This window comes from Chelonia mydas, chromosome 1 (genome assembly GCF_015237465.2).
Source record: "Chelonia mydas isolate rCheMyd1 chromosome 1, rCheMyd1.pri.v2, whole genome shotgun sequence".
NCBI lineage: Eukaryota > Metazoa > Chordata > Testudines > Cheloniidae > Chelonia > Chelonia mydas.
In genome coordinates, this window is record NC_057849.1 from 154,583,234 (window position 1) to 154,604,636 (window position 21,403).

A 21,403-nucleotide genomic window follows, 5' to 3' on the forward strand; every position below is an offset into this window, starting at 1 on the left:
TACCTATAATTTACAGTTGCAAGCTCAGTATGTTTAAACGTAGCTTATGTTATAAAAGAGGCAAACTCCCATTGACTTTAATGGGGTCAAGAGGTCATCTTTTGTGTTTGACAGTTTTTTGCTTTCTCATATTTACACATTCACTTTCATCTTCCCTAAATGGTGCTATTTAACCCTCCCTCCCCAAAAATGCAGGCAAAAAATGAATAAATTCACCAAGAATTTCGTCACACCTACCTGTAATTGCAGCATTAATCTGTGCTCAGCATTTCATAGATTCGTACAGCCAGAAAGGAACATTAGATCATCTAGTTCAGTGGTTTTCAAACTTTTTTCATTTATGGACCCCTAAAAAATTTCGGATGCAGGTGTACGGCCCTTTGGAAATCTTAGACATAGTCTGCGGTCCCTAGGTTGAAAAACCACCGTTTTATGGTAATGACAACCTTTTGCAGACCCCTTAAACATAGTCTGCAAACCCCTAGGGGGTCCACGGATGACTGGTTGAAAATCACTGATCTAGTCTGACTATTTCCAGTCTGCTTTTGTTGACAAACCATGGTTTGGAGCAGTCATGGCATTGATGGAGATTATATGTGCATGCTCAGCAGAGATGACTGAAGCATTCATTTTCCTTGGAAGGCCTGAAATTTATGCTAACCTACTTCAGATGGTGAGAGCATGGCAGGCGGTGGATCGCAGCTTTGTAGCTCTTGCCTTTGACCTGGGAATCATTCTTTACCTCCCTCCCCCAGTATATCTCGCCAGTGAATATGCTTTTTATTGTAGCCGCTATCTGCTAGAAGGAGAAAATGTCTGAAATCTTATAAATTCCCTCCCTGCTCCCCCTCATTACTAATTTGAGATGCAGAGAACTCCTTTTCATCTTTCTTTAAAATTAACAATACCCCTTCCAAGCTAGAACAGCCTGTTCTTGATGTTTAATAAGTTTTCCAACTCTACTAAACAAAGAACATTGCTAACAATGTACAAACATTCCCTTCCCATTAGCCTTTTGCTTAAAGAAGCTGATGTGAAGCTGCATTAGACAGAGGGCTTGTCTACACGGGCAGGTTTCTTTGCAGTAAAGCAGCTTTTGGCACTCAAACGGCAGATGTGTACACACTGCAATTCTGTGCATAGAAACTCCTCAGTTGCAGCGCTGCAAAAAAACCCACCTCAACAAACCTCGTAAGGCTGTTTGTGCAGAGGCTCCAGCGCTCTATTGCCAGTGTGGGCACTTAATTGCTTTCTGCCCTGTAATTGGCCTCCGGAGCTGTCCCATAATGCCTCAAGTGTCCGCGCTCTGCTCATTGGTTTGAACTCGACTGCCCTGGAGATGTGTGCCCCTCCCATTTCAAAGCTCCGTTTCTGACAGCTGTTGTGTGCTGTGCTCATCTGCTCTGGGACACACCACAAGCCATTAATATGGAATGCTCGTGCAGTTGAACACAGAGGCAGAGGTGTGCTTATGAGAGAGAGAGAGAGTGCCCAGGGAGGGAGGCAGGGGCTGATGTCAGGGTTTCCCCTTCCCCCGCCTCAGGACTGGTTGCTTCCTGTTGCTGTCTGAACTTACAAGACAGCATGTTGAGAGACTCTGTCCTGCAAAACACACTCTCTCTCTTCCCTCCCTCTATACACACACACTCTGCCTCCCACCCCCAACACTTCAGTTGAAAAGCAGCTGTCAATGTATTAGGATGCCCATGGAACAATGGGATTGGGAAACCTGCATCATATGACGCTGTGCCTGCCCCATGAGACATTGCAAACCATTCCCAAAGCACCCTGCGGCCAGTTGCACAGTGGGATAGCTACCACAATTCACTGCTGTCTTTGCGGTTGCAAGAGCTGCTAATGTGGATGCGCTCCAGCATCACAAAGAGCACAGTGTGGACACGCAACCGCAGTTTAATTCCAGCGTTTTAATAAAAGGGGTATAACTTGTGGCACAGAAACTTGCCAGTGTAGACATACCCAGAGTTAGCTCATGTTAAGTAACCTATTAAGCAGTTGCCCTGATCAAGTGAATAATTAAGTGGTTGGTAATGATGACAATAAACTACATCAGCCATTTTTCAAACTTCGGGTTGCAACCCAGTACTGGGTCACGGCATGTCAGGCACAGGGTCGCTCTGGTCAGCACCGCCGACTGGGATATTAAAAGTTCCAGCGGCAGTGCTGCCCAGCTAAGGCAGGCAAGTGCCTACCTGTTTTGACACCGCGCTGCACCCCAGAAGCAGCCAGCAGCTGGTCCGGCTTCTAAGCAGGGGGGCCTTGAAGGGGGGGCCATGAAGCTCTGCGTGCTGTCCCCGCTCCGAGCACCGGCTCTGCACTCCAAACTGGTGGGGGCGTGCCTCCGCCTAAGAGCCAGACCTGCTGCTGGCTGCTTCTGGGGCGCAGTGCAGTCCACGGTGCCAGGACTGGCAGGAAGCCTGCCTCTGTACCCCAGCTGCACCACTGACTGGGAGCCGCCAGAGGTAAGTCCGCACCCCAATACCCTGCCCCAGCCCTGAGCCCCCCCCAAAACCTGGAACCCTTTCCTGCACCCCCAGCCCAGGGCCCTGACTTCCTCCTGCACCCCCAGCCCCTCCTGCACCCAAAACTCCTCATCCCTGGTCCCAGCCCAGAGCCCCTTCCCACACCCCAAACCCCTCATCCCCAGCTCCATTGGGTCGCGGACATCAACAATTTTCTTCAACTGGGTCCCCAGAAAAAAAGTTTGGAAACCACGTGAGGTAAATGCATGTACCTTGTGCTATCCACGCCATTTCACTGATGTCTGATTACTCCAAAAGTTTTGGATCAGGGTTTTGCTGTCTTAGAGAGTCCTTTCTGTTGTGAACTTCTGTATGTTTAAAAAGAACATCCAAAATAAGCATGTGACCTCCCAGTGTTACCACCAAGAACTAATCGATGTGTCTGTGCATTAGGCCAAAGTCTCCAAACATCCTGCCGAACATTCTGAGGAAAATTGGTGATACTCCTATGGTACAAATCAACAGGATCGGAAAGTTCTTTGGACTCAAGTGTGAACTCTGTGAGTACTTGCTGCAGATAGAAGTTAGAGATGTATCTTCAGATGTTGAGTTAGAGGTGTATCTTCAGAAATCTGGATCACCCTATTTAACAGTGCTCACGAGAGCTGGTTGGGAAATGCTTTTTATTCCTGTGGAAAAAGTTGACAAAAATGAACGTGTTGCCCAAAAAAAGAGAGAGAATTCTTCAGTTTTTGGGTTTGTGTTTTGATTGCCTCTACATCCCCTTCCCCCCGCACTCGTGCGCATAAACAAAAAGCAAACCACACACGCTACACATCAAAAATAGACATTTTCTGATGACGTTCCCCTTCTGATTAAAAAGCCATTTTTGGTCAAAAACGTTTCAAGTGAAACTTTCAACCAGCTCTCGGTGTTGCCACTGGGCCCCTCGGAATGAGGCTGCAGAATAGGCACCAAAGAGCATGCAAATGATGAAATGGTTGAAGCAACTGACTGCATAGGGAAGATTTAAAAGAACAAACTACGGTCTGCATAGCTTGGCTAAACAATGACTGCTACATGGGAATAGGGTAAAAGTACATGGAGGGGATCATCACAGAAGACAATTAAGAGATTCTGTTTACTGTTGTCCAAAGGGCTGAAACTTGGAGAAATGAGATAAAATTCAAGGGTGGACTTCTTAACAGTTAGAGGTAGCTCCCAAGAGGTGGAAAATGCAGTGTGGAACAATCCTTCATTGGCAAGGGAATGGCCTATTTAAAAAATTCCATCCGGTACTGGTAGAGCACCGTAACCTGTCCTCACTCCCCCCTCCTGATTTGAGCTACACATTGTTTTTTAATCCTCTCTCATCTTCTGCCTCAATGTAACAAGGCAGAGAAGAGAGGACAAAAGGAGAGACCCACTAGTTAAGATGAAACTGACACGGTGTGGGGCTTCTTGTTCCTGTGGCCAGCTGTGAAATGTGCCAAGAACTTTATCAAATTGGCCAATGACACTGGAAGTGCTGACTTCTCCATTGCACTGTGGGCTGCCTCTCCCTTTGTCTTGTTGGGAGGTAGGGGGTGTTTAATTAGATCCGAAAACACTCCAGCTAAGGTAATTTCTGCCTAAGTAAGGAGTCAGAATTCCTCTGGTGAACGCAGTAGTGCCTCTTTTTAAAAAAAACCACACACACATACATTTGTTTGACTATTCTGTTTCCAGTGGCAAAGTGCGAGTACTTTAATGCTGGGGGGAGCGTGAAGGATCGAATCAGCCTGAGGATGGTGGAGGATGCGGAAAGAGCTGGGATTTTGCAACCTGGGGACACGATCATTGAGCCAACATCAGGAAACACAGGTAGGAATTTCTAGGTCACAGTGAGATTGCTAAGCAACTGTGGGAACATGGTCTGAAGGCTTCCATGGAACTGTAGGAGAGGAGTTGGAGCAGAGAGCTGCTCATTCAAAAGAGAAAATGCCTGACAGGAGGAGAGAACCTCACAGAAGTTCTGCTCCCAGCTCAGGGTCCAGCTGAGGAAGGAAAATATGATGCTTGGTGCTGGTCAGAGTGGGTGGGAACTAGTGTTAAGGTTACAGAGGCAACTGCTTACTTTTTTGTATTTAGAAGTTAGTACCTGAGTGCCCCACAATTATTAGAGGACTTGGTTGTCCTCACTATATCCACGTCAGGCTGGGAAGTACTCTCTCCATTGTCCAGAGCAAATTATAAGTGACTTTCCAAAAGTCACATGAGGCTGAGCTGGGAATCAAACTCAGGACTACTAAGTGTCAGTCCAGCACCCTATCCACCAGACCATCTTTTGTACCCTTTACTCTATAGGAATAGATCAGTAGTCCAGCATCCTGTCTCAGATAGTGGCTGATGCTGGATGCTTCAGAGGAAGGTGTAATCTCCAAGTTATTCAGTGTCTGAGAGGGGAGCCAAATAGTTGATGAGAGCAGTCTGGAATTCATTTTCGGCTTCTGCTCTGAAGCACAAGGGTTGCTAGCTCTTGTACCTTTATTCTACAATCTTGTATCCAACTGAAACTGCAGAGAGGATGCAGGGGGCAGGATGAATGGGCTCTGGGCCCATGAGTGCGGCTTGTAGACACCATTGGAACACATAAGAGTACCCAAAGCTGGAATTTGCCCAGGACATCCTGGGTTGTGCTTGTGGGAAGAGCCATGTGCGTCCAAGTGGTGAGGTGTTTAGCTGTGCAGTTTTCCGAATGACTTCAGGTAGTGCAGAGTGTTATACTGAGGCACCAGTTCTGCAGTGAACCTATTGACTAGCCAGCACCACATCCTGTGGCACTTAGCAGTTCTTCAGAGGTGTCCCATCTGAATGCTGACACAGGTGGACCGTGCTTAGCTTGCAAGAGCTGCTGATAGCTCAGCACAAGTCACTTTCATACAGCTCTGCAGTGCAAGCTGGATTGAGGTCTGGAAAGCAGGAACAAAAATAGCTTCAAGGTTAGAGCCTTTGGTAGGCACACGACATCCTCGCGGAAACACTGGGTGACTATCTAGATACAGCTCTGTTTTCAGCACTCACCCTTTGAAGGCTGGAACTGCAGTCTGAATCCTACTTTTGAGACCTGTGAGTTTGGATCTGTATTTTGCATGCCTCTGACTCCTTACCTGTAATGACACTGCTGGCTGAGCTGACACTGTGTTCTGTCATACTAACAGGACTATGTCTCTTAAATCAGAATAAAGAACAGGAGTACTTGTGGCACCTTAAAGACTAACAAATTTATTTGAGCATAAGCTTTCGTGGGCTACAGACCACTTAATTGGATGCATAGAATGGAACATATAGTAAGGAGAGAGAGAGAGACACACACACTCACACAGAAAATGAAAAGGTGGAATAAGAGGCTAATTAATTAAAGATGAGCTATTATCAGCAGGAGAAAAAAAAATTTGTAGTGATAATCAGGATAGCCCATTTAGACAGTTGACAAGAAGGTGAGGATACTTAACATGGGGAAATAGATTCAATATGTGTAATGACCCAGCCACGCCCAGTCTCTATTCAAACCCAAGTTAATGGTATCTAGTTTGCATATTAATTCAAGCTCAGCAGTTTGTCATTGGAGTCTGTTTTTGAAGCTTTTCTGTTGCAACTCAGTAACGGATTTAAAGGTGGCAATTTTGGAAGGCCTAGAGTAGGCAGCTGTGATGCTCTCCAGGGGTACCCAGCATTTTGAGGCACATCACCACCACCACCTGCTCTAGAGTGAGGGAGTCTTGTCAGTGTCTACCGTGGATCAGCTTCTGAAACCAACAACCTGTGACAGCACAAGTACTGCCTTCCAGGCCTCTTCAGGCCTTCCTTTGTCTGTTCCAGTAGCAATGGACACACACAAACTCCCAAACCCTCTCTGAGCATTCCCTGTAGTATCCAGCCCCTTATCCACTCACAGAAATAGCAGGTCTAGAGGATTCAAGTGATACTGAGTAAGGATACTGGAAACGAATGGCTATGTATAAACGAAAATCATAGCACACTTTCTAGAGACTAAACAGGCTAACCTCCTGTCTACAGAAGTTTATCTTACCCAGAGTCCTCTACAGCATTTTCAGTCAAGCTTGGCTGAAACCCCTTTTTCAGAAAGCAAAAGTGCTGTCCTTTTACTTCCTCAGTGAAGAGTGTCTGGGTGTTCCAGTTCCCCCCCCTCCCATATATACCCAAGTAAACCCTTGTTATGCACCTCCAGATAAGTTTCTCTGCCTCTGCTCTGTTTCTCTTCCTGTTAGTTCTTTTTTACAATCCTTCCTTTGCATTCAGTTCTGACTGGTGATAGGGTGATAGATCTGACTGGTGTTGTGAATGAGACCATACTCCATTTATGTGCGAATAGACAGACGGAGAGACATCTCCTGTCTGACAGAAAACCAGCTTTTTGCCAGCCTTGATACAGACTTTAAGAGCATATTTTCAGTATGCATACATAACTCATTACATAGTATCTGTCCATGCTTTTCACAGTGATATTTGTGACCAGTGTGACGGCAACTTTCATTTGAGACCTCACATGACATTCTTTGGTGAACCAGAATGTACATCCCAGAATCAGGGTAAACCCCCTGCACCTCATTGCCAGTTGGCATCAAAAGGGTTCTTGGGTCACACCAGCACAGGGAATTGCCGGTCACTCCTGGCCTCTGCCCATAGCTACTAAGCTAATTTCTCTAAGAAGGGCATAGGATTTCTCCTCCCCTGCAGCTGGCTCCTTAGTTTGACATTTGCAGCACTTTCATGTTAATCTCCTAAAAGTATAGGGTAATTGAGTTTGGGGTTTAGAATGTCTTTCTGATTGTCAGTGTTGGTCAGGTTTTACCTCTGTATCGGGAATTAGTGAGGCCATGGTTGGAATACAGTGTCCTGTTCTGGTATCATCATTTCAGAATGAATGTTGATGAGGTGATTGGGAATTTTTCAAAGAAATATTTTTTCATTAGAAAACTGATTTATCAAAACCAAACTTTTTTTTGAAGTGTATGTCTCAACAAAACTTCCGTAGAGAAACCCACCCCAGAATACCTAATGGCTACTGGTTCAGAGTAGGGACTCGAACCTGGATCTCCCACATCCTAGGCAAGGGTTCTAACCACCAGGCTCTTTCTGACACAATACATATTTAATTATTTATATGAGGTGGAACAGTTCTGACATAAGAGAGCAAGAAGACTTCCCAGGCGAGTGCTCTCACCACTGGGCAATTGGTTATTGTGAGGTGGCTCTTTTAAATGGAGCGGGAGGGGGTGGGGAATTCAAAAGGTCTCCGTTTTGCTCTGCTACGGAATGAAAACAAATTCCAAAACCTTGATGTTCATGAAATGGATTTCTAATTTTCTGGCCAGCCCTAGCTGATACATTGGAAAGGGTTCAGAAGAGAGCTAAAGGAAATGATTCAAGGACTGGAAAACATGCCTTAAGGTGAGAGAGAGAGAAACTATCAGGTTGAGCTTCTTTTATCCAAGAGAAGATTGAGAGTTGACTTCATCCCAGTCTACAAGTACCCACCTGGGGAAGAGATCCGTGAACAGATCTTTAATCGAGCAGGTGGAGGCATAACAAGGTCCAATAATAGAAAGCTGAAGCTAGACAAATTCAGCCTAGAAAAAAAGATGCAAATTGTTAAGTGAGGATAATTCTAACAGAAGTTATGGGCTTGATATAGAAATTGAGTGAGGTTCTGCAGCCTGTGTTATGCAGGAGGTTGGACTAGATTATTTCAATGGTCCCTTCTGGCTTTAATCTATGAAATTCTATTCACTCCCAAACTACATCTGTAACACACGGGCAGAGGTGGGGCAGAGGGAAAAACTAGGCTGGGAAACCCAGTGACACGAACTTGCAAATTTCCCAGTCTTTGCTCACCTTGTTGATGGCTCTGGTCTGGGATTGAGCCAAATGGTGCTTTTAAAGCAGACAGTCCTGCTCTCCAACTATCTTGGAGAGTAGCAACCTTTTCCTTTTTAGTCTCTGCAGGGATACCCCATTCAAGCCTGGGGAGAAAAGCTCTTAAAACTGGGACGTGCAGAAGCTACCATTGTGGTTTTGTTTCTCTTACAACATACTCTGTATTTCCCCACTTTCAGGAATTGGGCTGGCCCTGGCTGCTGCAGTGAAAGGCTACCGCTGCATCATTGTGATGCCAGAGAAAATGAGCATGGAGAAGGTCAGAACTACTTGTATTGCCAATAATTAAAAATAAATTTGTCTGAATATGTTCAGATCCTGATGAGAGGAGGATGCCATCTTTTTGGCTGTGAAATTGGATACTGAGGCACTGCAAACCAATTTACCATGTGTCAGATATTTTTAAATAATTGGTCAGAGTATATGTATAAACTTCTTGAGGTGGGGGAAGGGCAGAGGGGGTTGCTGTCAATGTTGAAGGGGAATATTGGTAAGCCAGTCGCAAAGCAAAAAGGCAGAAATTATAGAGGTGAAGCTGCCGGTAGCAGTAGCACCCCTGAGCGCAGGAATTTTTAAAGTATTCGTGTCAGTGACAAGAAGGACTTGAGATGCGAGCAGAAAATTGAAGTGATACTTAATCTAAGAAAAGACTATCATTGAATGGAGGGTCTGAGGGAAGCCAATGAAGACAGCTGAAGAACTGGATGCTTTAACATCATGTTCTATGTACAGTGGTGAGACCCGAGAGAGGGTGCTACATTGCAGTGTATCGTTTCAGGTTACACCGTGGGAAGTGATGGCAAGTGGCTAAAAAGCAAAAATGTTCTTTCCTCAGCTTAAGGAAATTTGGATCCATATGTGCTGAGGAAGCTTTAATGACAAAGGGGAACAGATCAATATGGAATCCTTCATTGTAACAGTAGTGGAAAGAAAAAAATTCTAGCCTTCATGACTTCAGCCTTGCTGCGCTTGATCCCAATCCTGCATCGCTCACTTGGGTAAAACTCCCACTGAAGTCAGAGGGAGGTTGGCCTGAGTAAGGATGGCGGGATCGAGCCTCTGCTCTTCTGATTTCAATTTTTGGGTATCCAGTTAAGTTGGAAGAGACAATTCAGAGCAGCACATAACTTTGCCATGGGAATAAGATGATATTGGTCCAGATAGTTCCCTTACACCAGTGCTAGGCTGGATGGCAGAGAAAACAATGCTGAGTATTCATGATTAAGCTATAGGCACTATGCACAGGCTTCTTGGTGGATTTTTTTATTTTTGTTTTTACAGCCTGCCTTTCACTCTTTGAACCAAGGAGCACTAGGGCCCTCCTGTGCAGAGGCAGCGAGTTATGCATCGGCACAGCTGTTTTAAGAATCTTCCGTTCCCAAGTCTTGGGGGTGTGAAATCTTTGCAGCTGTTGAGCCCAGGCAGGCCTAGGGGTACAAAACCACCATGTAGCCAGAAGAGGTACCTGAACATTACAACTGATATATTTAGATACTGCCTTTCACACAGAGATCCCAAAGTGCTCAACCAACTTCACAGATAAGAACTGCTTTCCCCATTGTTCTAATTCAGCCCTCTTGAGGGTTGGGGATGGTGTAAGTAGCTTAAAATCTGCCTATATTTTACAATAGTCAAGAATAAGTGAAGAAAAAAATTTGGCCCAGCTAAAACTACAGTAACTGTTGGAAGGCAAAACTGGAGTGGAACTAAGCGAGGCCATTGGAACTAACATCACTAATCTTGACGAAAACGACATGAGATTTTTAATGACCACAAATGATTAGGACCTCTGTTTTCAATGTCCTTTGAAACGATAGGAGAGGTGCCCTCTGGTACTCTGCTGGCACATGGGCAAAGTTCTGACATGAAAGGCAGAGTATTATGTGCTGAATTGCCCACACCACATCCTGCAGCACCTGGATTTGCCCTGGAGGCCTGTTGCTTAAACACTGACTACACCCAACCCTCCTTAGCTAATGACTTTTTCAAAAGATCACACTTCTCGTGGTATGACTGCAAACATAAGGAGAAGTCTGTTAAGGGATCTACCACCTTGCTGTCTAAGTGGAGGTCTACTGCATAGTATGTTGAAATCACTGCACTTAATACTTATTTCTAACATTTTTATTATGTTGCTATCTGTGAGCCAACCAAGAGTGGGTCCTAGTGTGCAAGGCACTGTCCAAATCATTGGAAATAAAATGGTGGTTCTAGGCTATGGCACTGGGAATCTTGGCTGTGTCTTTATTAGACTGTAAAGTAGCTGGTGTTCACGTGTTTTTAATACTTTGCACTGAGTAACCCCTCACTACACACTCAAAAAAGGTATGTAGAAATGTGAGTGTCCTCAATTCATACTCCAGACAAGCGGACTGTAGCCAAATGCTGCTTTCTTATTTGCCATTGAATGTTACATTTTCAGGTCAAATCCATCATGTAGCTTTCAAAACACGAGTTGTGGGAAGGGGACAGTGTTGCTTGGCCACGTTGATAAGAATTATTTTAGCTCTGTAATTCCACCAGCAGAATTGATTAGATTTTGCGGGGGTGGGGGGAAATCTTCAACTAGGTTGAGGTGAAAATGCAGGTTACATACTAGTGACAAATGTGCATCCTTGTAGGCAAATCATAAATTTCAGGCCACAAGATATTTAAAAAACCAAGGCAGAAGGGACAGCGTTTAACCTGTGTGGGGCATCTGTTCTGAAACACTTTGCCTCTGGGAATTGAATTGATACAGACTTTAAGCAGTGGGTATGAAAGAGTTGCACACTCTTGTTTATGTAAGTTTATAGTCAGCTTTTTTTTTCCCCATCCTCTGGTATACCAGTAGGGTCTCTGTACCTATGGAGATTTTTGACTGACTGTTTGATTCAGGTGGATGTTCTGAGAGCTCTTGGCGCTGAGATTGTGAGGACCCCAACTACTGCCAGGTTTGACTCACCTGAATCTCATGTGGGAGTAGCATGGCGACTGAAAAATGAAATCCCCAATTCCCATATCCTAGACCAGGTAAGGTCCTGAACAACTGAGGTGCATGTGTGGGATAGAGAGAAATATTGGTAATCTCCTTTTCCTGCACTCCACAGATAAGAGTAACAGCCCTGGATGGGGGTATATGTAGTTTGAACCTGGGATCTCTGGATCTAAAAGTGTGAATTGCTGTTGCCTGACCAGGTTCTTTAGCTCAGCAAAAGTAGCAGATCGCAAATGTCTAAATGTGCCTTAGCCACTAGAGTGACACACAAAGCCCAGGGTGAACTGGCTTTTCAAATTGAAGCAATTTAAATCAACAGTTTTAATCATGATTTAAATCAGCAAACCAGAAATACTGGTTTAAATAATTTGTTTGAATCTTGTTTTGTAGTTGTACTTTTGAGTTCATTTCCTGAAGAAAAATTGGTAGCCATTAAAATGTTGGTTTACAATTAAATATAGCTTTTGCACTAAACTTGGGACTTTTTGCTAGCCAGGAAAATATACTATAATTGCTTAATAATTATGCATAGCTTAACATACGGTACTTTCAGATGCTTAATTTTTACATTTTATTATGTTACAGAACGATGCATTTCTTATTTACTAGATTAACTTTTATACCTGTGATTTGTGTCAAGCTCTATTTGGATGGAAACTGGAATTGAATTTAAAATGTGCAAAATAGCACTTAATTGTTTTTATTAGTTAAATAAAACTGCCTTAAAATGTGCTGGATACAGAAGAAAAATTGTAAAATATGGTTTGCATTTACAACTAACTGATTTATTAAACAAGGGAAGTATCTGTAGTTAGTGAATTGAACTGATTGTTTCTGTTCACCATATCCCTGAAGATTTTAGAAGTAGTAAATCTCATCTTCTCACACCTAGTTTTTATTCATTGATCAGAAGAGAAAAACACACTTTTCTGCCTTTTCAGCTCTGAGTCAGTTTCTCAACTTTAAAGGAATTAGTCAGTGAACTGAAGTAGCTGAATAAACTGAAATGAAGAAAATACTCTTTGTACCTGCAGAAGAGGCTATTGCTATCAAAAGCTGATTTAGCATTTCAAACTCTGTTTTCTGGTGCTTGCCAAGTGACTTCCACTAGTTCAGTGGTTTGACTTTCTCTAAAACTTTGGCAGCAACCATATGCTGCTCAATATTATATTTCTAATTTAATTTAAGTGATACCGATAATTATAGTAAGTTTAGGCCTTAACATAGGTTGCCATAATTTCAGATGCTTATATTTTTTAAAAAAAGATTTAATTTAAATCTGATTTTAAATAAAAATATACACATAATTTAAATTATCTATTTTTATCCACCCTGAAAGAACCACCCTATGTTAACATAGGTTACAGAAAGACCAAGGTACTGTTATCTGCTAGGTTGGCAATTCTGTGCATCCGAGTTATACAAAGTTCAAACTTCTACAGAACATAATCCCACAAGGAGATTGCCCTTGGCCTTCAGGGATGTTGGGACCTTAGAAGTACCTTGACACAAAAATACCACTTACTTTAATTGGGGCAGTTGCAGGAATCTCTTCCAGGCCAAGGTAGAAAGTATTGGTAAATGGCTGAACAATTTAGAAACTGGTGGGAGCCTATAGTGTCATTGTGAGGCTTGAACAACACTGGCCATTTTTTGACCTGCTCCTCAGACTGTGATTTTTATGAGCTGTTTCCATGGTTTCATATGTTTTCCATTGTATTTCAATGTAGTACCGCAACGCCAGTAACCCCTTGGCACACTATGACACTACAGCTGAGGAGATCCTGCAGCAGTGTGAAGGTATGCTAATCCTTCTGCTAGCACTCTTCTGAATTAACCTCTGGAGTGCTCTTGTTTTAATCACATACCCCTGTGGAAAGCAGATCAAGGCTTTCAGGGGTATAGAATTGCATAGGCTCTGAGATAGTTTATGTAAAGTTTACGAAATTCAAATGAGACACACTTCTAGTTAGAAGTATGGGATTTAAAAAAAAACAAACTTTTGCTTTTACCTTTCTATGACTGTGACCGGCCAGGCAAAGTGATGACCCCTAGATAAAGAAGTCTGCATAGCTCAGAGGAGTTGAAGACCTAGGGCGTTTGAGTGTTCATGAATGGGAATTGCTTTTTAAAAAGGCTTGGCTCTTAGTTCTCAGTCTAAATTGTGCATGTGGGTTTTGGTTTATCTTTTTTAATTTATTTTTAATTTAAATTTAATTTAGTTTAATATTAGAACTCTGTGTAAGGTCCACTTACCCTATCACAAGACTTTCCTCAGTTGATGGTGCCCTCAGGAATACGCATGGGTTAGGAACCAAGCTTTTTCGTAAGGTTATGATTATGTCACAACGATCACCACTGTCACGGAACCAGGAATTTTGCCATTTATGTGGACCCTGTTTCCGTGCGTTAACAGTACGTTAGTTCACTTGGATCTAGTCCCATTTCCAAGAGGACTAAATCAAAATGAACTAACAAACTGTCAGTGCGCACCCACAGGGTCCACAAGGTTACCATGACCTGAGCGTGAAATTATTTATTTTCCACTGTGACAGTGCCAGGAATTATGCATGATTTTATCATGGCACAGTTGTATTCAGACTTACCAGTAAGTTGTGTTTGGAGCCAGCAGAGGGAGCTTGCAAATCAGGTTTCTTGGTCTGTGCCATAAAACCTCACGTTTAGCCTCTCAATGGGATTTCTGTATTTAAAGTAACAAAGCCCTATATTAGATTTTGATAGTGACAATGACCTGCATGTAAAGTGCAGTTATAGTCTGAGTTATATAATGAGTTTTTGTTTGTCTGTACATGCTTTCCATGTCAGACTTCCTCCATTTACAAGTGCAAAGGTGGTTTTACTATCACTGAAGACGCATTCTGATTTCAGAACTCATCTTGACTCTCAATCCATCTTGTAAAGTCAATGGGCCTTATTCGAATCTCACTGTCAAAGGTGTAAGTCCGATGTCATTGCTTCAGTCAATGAAATCTCACCCATGTGAGATCAGAATCAGGCCCTATTTCTTGGGATGTTTTTGATTTGTAAGCATCACTTTTTATATAAGTGCCCGGAAGATAGTGAAGTGCTCTTTAAATGATATATTACCAGAAATAAAAGACAATCAGATAAAATAATTGTTGGCCAAGTCCTGATTGTTCTATTAATGCACAAAAAGAGCTAGAATAATGACAGATCAACATCTACCACCAAACATAATAAAACAAATCCACAGATGGCAAATACGATACATACACCCCTCAGCCCTTCTCCAAGCGTTGAAAACATGAGTGTTGCAGCATGCCCAAAAGGCTGTCACAAAGCTGGGCCCCGTTGGACTAAACGAGGGGGAGAAGGGGGAACAAGGTCTGAAGTTAGGTCTCTGAATACACCTACTGTGAGGTAAAAGGCTACTGTAAATTATCACCTTTCTGAGGGTAACTGCGCTTTCCTTGGAGGTAGTAATGCATCTTGTGCGTTCCTGGTCTGCAATAGGATTTTTATCTATAATGCCAATGGATGTTTTCAAGGTGGTATTTGATTCCTTGCACTTAAAATAGGAAAAATAGACATGCTGGTGGTTGGAGCTGGCACAGGAGGCACCATCACTGGCGTTGCAAGAAAGCTGAAAGAGAAATGCCCAGATTGCAAAGTAAGTGGCAAACTAAAGCATCTTGGTAACTATTTCTAGCTGTAAGTGTCTTGCCAAGTTCCTTGTGGGACTAAGTTCCATTTTTCTGATCTTTGCTGGTGCACTGTAATCCCTACCTGCGACACATCTGCTTGGGTGGCAGTTTTGAGTTGTTCACAAAAAGCATAGGAAGCCATCTCCTTCTCTTTTCACTTGTGACCCAAGTCAGGGTTTGATTCTGAAAATTAAACCACAAATTCCATATGGCCCATTTTGAAAAATGTTGTTCTCCCTACTATGTATATTTTGGACACCTGTTTGTATCCAAAAGATGTTTGCACTTTCTCTTCACTGACTTTACAAGGGGTAATTCTTTAGGATCACTGAATTTCTGGCCAAATGAAACTTGTCCCATGACATGCAAATCTGTGTGTCCCTCAGTAGGAACGTATCGTTCCTGTCTCTGTTACCTTATGACTCTTGGTGCCTGCTTTCCATTTTCTGATGGAAACAAGACACTAGGTTTTAACACTAGTGCCTTGTTACACTGAGAAGACTTTCTGCTTGTTCCTGGTACAAAATGGTAACGAGATCTGACTTCTGAGTGGGATCAGGGCAAACACCTTCCATTGAGCTAAACAAAATCTGCACAGAATGAGCTGTGCCTTTCCCCTACAATGTCCCACATCCTGACCAAGTAGGATGAGTTGCTGAAGGGTAGGAGCAACAAGACCGTTTGCAGAAGGGGACTTGCCAAAGGACAGACTGGGGGGAAAAAGTCTTATTTCAATGACCACGGCCTGTATCTGTATGGATGGCTTGACAGTTTTGTGAGGTAACAGTCCTAACATAACACTTTGATTTAATGGCTATGTGTCGAAAAAACAGTGTAACAGTAGCCAAATCTGAAATCCCCTTCTCCAGATTATTGGCGTTGATCCCCTGGGCTCCATTCTTGCTGAGCCTGAAGAACTGAATAAGACTGACAAGACGACATATGAGGTGGAGGGGATTGGATATGATTTTGTCCCTACCGTGCTGGACAGATCGGTAAGTCAAGCTCCTCAATTAACCACTCCTTGCCTTCTGCTCTGAGGGGAGGGGGAGGAAATTCGAAATAGCGTGGCAGCTACTGTGAGGCACACAGAGAGTGTTTCTTTGAGATTAGAGGGGTTAGGAGGCACAACGAAATCCTCTTCCCACTGTATCCCAGCAGGTAAAGCAGCCTCAGGTGAACTTCTGAGCTGGACACATTTCTCTTGCTCTTTCATAATACTGTGTGAAAACACACTGCACAGATAGCTTTTTCCCGGAACAATCCCTTTAAATAAAACCAAAAAAACCCCAACCCTCAGCTTGATCTCTAGTCCAATGACATCAGGTGCCAGGTAGGACTCACTTTCCTGGCAAGTCAGCTGGGAATGGAGGAGAGTGGCCAGTTCTCCTTGTAGCTTTTCCCACAGTCATTTTATTTAAAAGGCAAAGTACTTTCTACTAGTATGGGGAACACCACTAATACCACTGTAGTCTTAATTAACCCCCCCCCCCAAAAAAAAAAAAAAAAAAAAAAGGCAGTTGCGAGATGTGAAGGCAGTTGTAAGTCTATAATTTGAAGCAGCTGAACAGCATCTCCTGAAAGGGGGATAACATCAGCTATGTCTTTTGTCTCCTGTCCCCTGCACTATTTTAGGTGGTGGACAAGTGGTACAAGAGCAACGATGAGGAGTCTTTTGCTTTGGCCCGCATGTTAATCAGAGAGGAAGGATTATTGTGCGGTAAGAGCTGGTACTAATCCTCCAAAGTTTCCTGTGAATTAGATCGCGGCATTGTGTAAATCGCTTAACCTGTCAAAGGGAAACCTTTGTCAGTGTTGGGATTAGGGCTCCAGAGTTCTCTTCTCTAGCCCTTAGCTCGAACACCTTGCTCTGATCCTATCCTCCTGTTCCACAAGTGGCTTCCACGTGTCGTGGTCTTGACTGTGTGCTCTGGGTGTTGACAGGTGGCAGCTCCGGCAGTGCAATGTCCATTGCTGTGAAGGCTGCCAAGGATTTGACGGAGGGTCAGCGCTGTGTTGTCATCTTGCCCGACTCTGTCAGGAACTACATGTAAGAAACTGCCCTGTTCTCTTTCTGCTTTGTGCCTGCTGCCTTCACAGAGGGTGGGGCATTCATACAGAGTTTAGCCAAGCTTTTCCACAGCATCTACTGGTTTTTGGTTCCCAACTTGAGGCCTCCGGCAGGAGCCTGATTTACAGAAGGTGGGAACTCAGCGAAAATCTGGCGCCTTTAGTGTATCTCAGATTGGGCATCCAAAAATCATTGGTCACTTTGGAAAAGTTTGAGTCCTGAGTTTCTTTAACCATTTTAAATGGGATCTCTTCTGGAACTTTTCAAGGAATGATTGTCCTCTACTATCTCTGCCTTGTGCTATGAATTGAAGAGAACACTACTGTAGTAACAACACATGCCAGGATGGTGCGGGGTGAGGTGGGGTGGGGAGGGGGACACACAGTTTTACACTTGCTCTAAGTCCTGTGGTTAAATTCACTTGACCCCACACTTAAAATACAGCTTTACTCTGTGACACTGTTCAGTTCCCCATTTTGTAGCATGGGAGCACAAAACTGTAAATGTATTTAATACCTTCCAGCACTTCTACTCCATTACAAGTGATCTCATTATTTGGTTGTGCCATTTCCTTTTTTCTTTTTACAAATATTCTACTCACATATCCCTTTGCCATAAAGACTGACTGACTCAGTGCTATTATATGTTTGTAACTATACCCCTATCTGTGCTGGGGACGTAACTACGTGCCATTGTATGTACTATCAACATCAGTGTAACCTGTGGGGGAGCTCATGACTTCTTTGCTTTCTTGATGGTTTCCAGGTCCAAGTTTTTGAATGACAAATGGATGACCCAGAAAGGGTTCATGAAAGAAGAAGATGACATTATTAACAAACCTTGGTAAGGCAGTCCTGTTCATTTGAGTTTTGTGAGCCTATTGCAATGGGGTGGGCGACGTTAAATTGCACTGTAGCTTGCCATGTTTCCTTGTCTGTTTGAATTGATCCTCTGTACATTTGGGGATATGGTGATGGCTACTTAAATCAGTAGAAATATTTTTAGTTATTCACTTTGAGAAAGATTAGATTCTTTTGACTTGATGACAACTTCAGTTCTTAAAGGAATGAAAACTTTTTAAACTCTTCCCCCAGCCCAGTTATTCTTGATGTTTTAATGCCTCATTGATGTTTATGGTGTCATCTACTATTCATTAGGCAGGTTGAGATGCATATATGCTTTTGGGGGGCAGGGAACTGTCTTTTTCTTTTGTTTGTGCAGCACCTCATACAGTGGGGCCCTGGTCCATGACTAGCACTCCTAGGCACTGCAGGAACATAAATAATAATCCTTTGTCAAGTACAGTGAAATGGACATTGTCAGCTTGACATCTAATCAGTATCAAAAATGTTAAAAGAAGTTTTGGGGTACTTAACTTCCCTAAGGCCCATGCTAGACTTCATGGTTTTCCATCTTTAAACAAATCCCTGCCTGTGTCTCCTGTTGCTGCTGGAAGACCCACATACAAACATGAGGGGGAAAGTTTGCAAACAGTCTGTACAGAGAACACTGACTGGATCCAGAGTGAGCAAACTGGAAAAATACCTTCTAAGGTCTTTATTTGTATTGTAATGCCCAGAAGCCCCAGGTAGGATTCGAACTCTGCTGTGGTACATGCTGTACTAACAGAATAAGAGACGCATTCTGTTTTTACAGTTATTTAGATGGTTAGCAGTTTGGGGCAGGGACTGTCTACTATGTGTGTGTACAGTGCCATGTACAGTAGGCCTCTGATCTTGGCTGGGGCCTCTTGACATTACTGTATGACAAATGATGGATGTTTAGTTTTGAGCCAAGATGCAACCCGTGGTTGTACCAGACAGTTGGATGAAATGGAGGTTGAGGGTAATGCTGATAAGAGCACATGGCTCCACAAACTATCTAGGTGTCTCACTAAATGGCGTCAAGTCCATTAAAATGTTCTTTTCCTTTTTTGTAAATCAAGATCCAAATAACCAACTGGAGGTATCTGTAATCTCTGCTGGCCATTTGCCATGCAAGGATAGGAATCAAATAAGATGGAAAAGGGACACGGTTGTAATTATTTCCCTTCCTGAGTCCTGAAGACCCAAGTGAGCCTTTCTGCTGGTAGTGAGGGGAAATCCTGTAAGGTATTTTAGGGCATGGCAGTTTCAGAATGATCAGACGAGTTGCTGTAAAAACTATGTTTTGTCCGCAGGTGGTGGCACCTCAAAGTTCAGGAATTAAGTCTCTCTGCTCCCCTGACAGTGCTTCCGGGTGTCACCTGTGAAAAGACCATTGAAATCCTCCGAGAGAAGGGATTTGACCAGGCACCAGTTGTTGATGAATGTGGGTATGTTCAGATATCAATATCTTCCTCCCTTCCCGCCCCCCTCCAAAACAAACCTGTAAGTCAAGTTTCTATTTCTTATTTATTGTTTACACACAGTAAATGAGAAGTGTGTCTTCTGTCATTTAATTCTCCAGCATCTCCTGCAGGGTCAGCAAGAGTTCAGAAATGTCATATTACATACCACACAGCTTTCAGATTTAAAATGCTGTCCTGTCAGGACTAACCTGCTCTTGGCCTAATAGGTCTCTAGATACCATGACCTTATATTTGAAATGTCTCTGTCTATAATGAAGAAGTCCCTCCATTTTTGTCTGGGGGATCGCTGTGGACTCCTGGTGAGGAATAGATCAAAGCGAAACCTCTCATTTAATAAAACGGAGGGCGAACCACCACCTTTGCAGGATTGGGTGTTCTCCGTAGATTCTTCATGGCATTTTGCTGCAATGAAAACTGGAAAGTGGTCGCTAACCTGGGCCTAAAGAAATTTTAAAAATCTCAGTCCTTGAGGCCACATCCAACATCTTCATTCCCTCACCCTCCATTCGTGAGCCTGCTCAATGGCAGAAAGCTGAATGCTGATCTTTAGTGGGCTAGTGGTGACCTTAGCCTTGTCTCAGGTTTCTTATGGAGGCCGGCAGAGACTATTTAAATCTGCAGGTTCACTTAAACTGCATGCAATCATGGTCAGACAACTGAGTGATTAGATAGACAGTAGAGGAAACCACGAGTTCACCCAAACCTTCTGTTACTAGCTAGGAGCTCTGAGTCATTGCTACGGTGTCCATCAGCCTTGTCATTTGGAATCCCCCTGAATATAGTGTGTGCCAGCACACACCACAGTTCAGTGGGAAGGACCCAAAACTATTAGCCCCACTTTCATTTTGGCTCTGGGAGCTGAGCACAGCCAGGTAGGAGGGAGGTCAGTAAAATGGCTAATTACAGCAAAAGTAGGGAAGACTCCCATTTTAAGTGTAATCCAGCCAGGACATTCACACCCAAACCCAGGACTTTCCCAGAAAACCGGCATGTCTGATCACCCAAGTTTTGAGTCTCCTTGCAGAGCAGAGTTCACTTGGGGGATATCGACACAGCAGCAAGCCTCCCAGCTCAGGTCAACAGACTAGGGCTTGTGCTACCACACTGAAAATAGCTGTGTAGACCCTGGAGCTTAGGCTCTGACGCCCACCCTCTTCCCTGAGCCTCCGAGCCCAAGCTGCGCTGTCTACACAGCTATTTATTACTGCAGACGCACAAGCCTGCGTCTGTCGAGGTGGGCTTGGAGCGGGCTGCCACTCACAATGGAGGCACGCCCTTGGTGACTCTGTCTGCAGTGAGGGTGCGGAGATGAGGGAGAGCTGCATTGTCCGCCTCCCTGCGGCGTGGGGGACAGGGTTTCGGAACCTGGGCTGTAGCCCCAGCAGGAACATCTGCATGGCTATTCCTAGCCCCGCAAGCGTGAGTCAATTGATCCAGGCTCTGAGCCTCAGAGCTGTTGGTTTTTCTTTGCTCTGTAGACACCCTCAGAATCTGAGAACACCTCTGAAAATGGTGATCTACACCATTAAGCCAGTTAAACTGACTTTTGGCCATCCCTCTGAGGAAAGCCTGCTGAGCGTGCGGTTCACTTGTCTCTAGAAAACCCTGAGTGTCTGCCATTGTTTGACCATGCCTCCTCTTTTCAGTGTGATTTTGGGAATGGTTACCCTTGGGAACATGCTTTCTTCGTTACTTGCTGGGAAAGTTCAGCCATCAGATCATGTCGGCAAAGTAATCTACAAGCAATTCAGACAGGTAAACCTGCTCTGTCACCTACTTTATTGTTAAAGTATTGTTGTAGGTATTTGAGCATTACAGTGGCATCAGCTAGAGTAAGATTTGAAGCAGGGCCATACAGAATCTTCTGTTTGAGAATGTGCCACTATGCATGCAGACCTG

General features: G+C 43.8%; 1 protein-coding gene across 8 annotated transcripts in view; it reads left to right on the plus strand.

Annotated features, from left to right (window-relative positions):
• LOC102932224 (cystathionine beta-synthase) overlaps positions 1-21,403 on the plus strand; it is a 49,381-nt gene that overhangs the window by 18,826 nt on the left and 9,152 nt on the right. For all 8 annotated transcript variants that reach the window (XM_037903166.2, XM_043538126.1, XM_037903173.2 and 5 more), the window contains 12 exons: positions 2,934-3,040; positions 4,209-4,343; positions 8,600-8,679; positions 11,298-11,432; positions 13,128-13,197; positions 14,958-15,049; positions 15,953-16,078; positions 16,719-16,803; positions 17,028-17,133; positions 17,920-17,997; positions 19,334-19,468; positions 21,151-21,259. In XM_037903166.2, the coding sequence (XP_037759094.1) occupies positions 2,934-3,040; positions 4,209-4,343; positions 8,600-8,679; positions 11,298-11,432; positions 13,128-13,197; positions 14,958-15,049; positions 15,953-16,078; positions 16,719-16,803; positions 17,028-17,133; positions 17,920-17,997; positions 19,334-19,468; positions 21,151-21,259 (1,258 nt within the window). The remainder of the gene's footprint in view (positions 1-2,933; positions 3,041-4,208; positions 4,344-8,599; positions 8,680-11,297; positions 11,433-13,127; positions 13,198-14,957; positions 15,050-15,952; positions 16,079-16,718; positions 16,804-17,027; positions 17,134-17,919; positions 17,998-19,333; positions 19,469-21,150; positions 21,260-21,403) is intronic.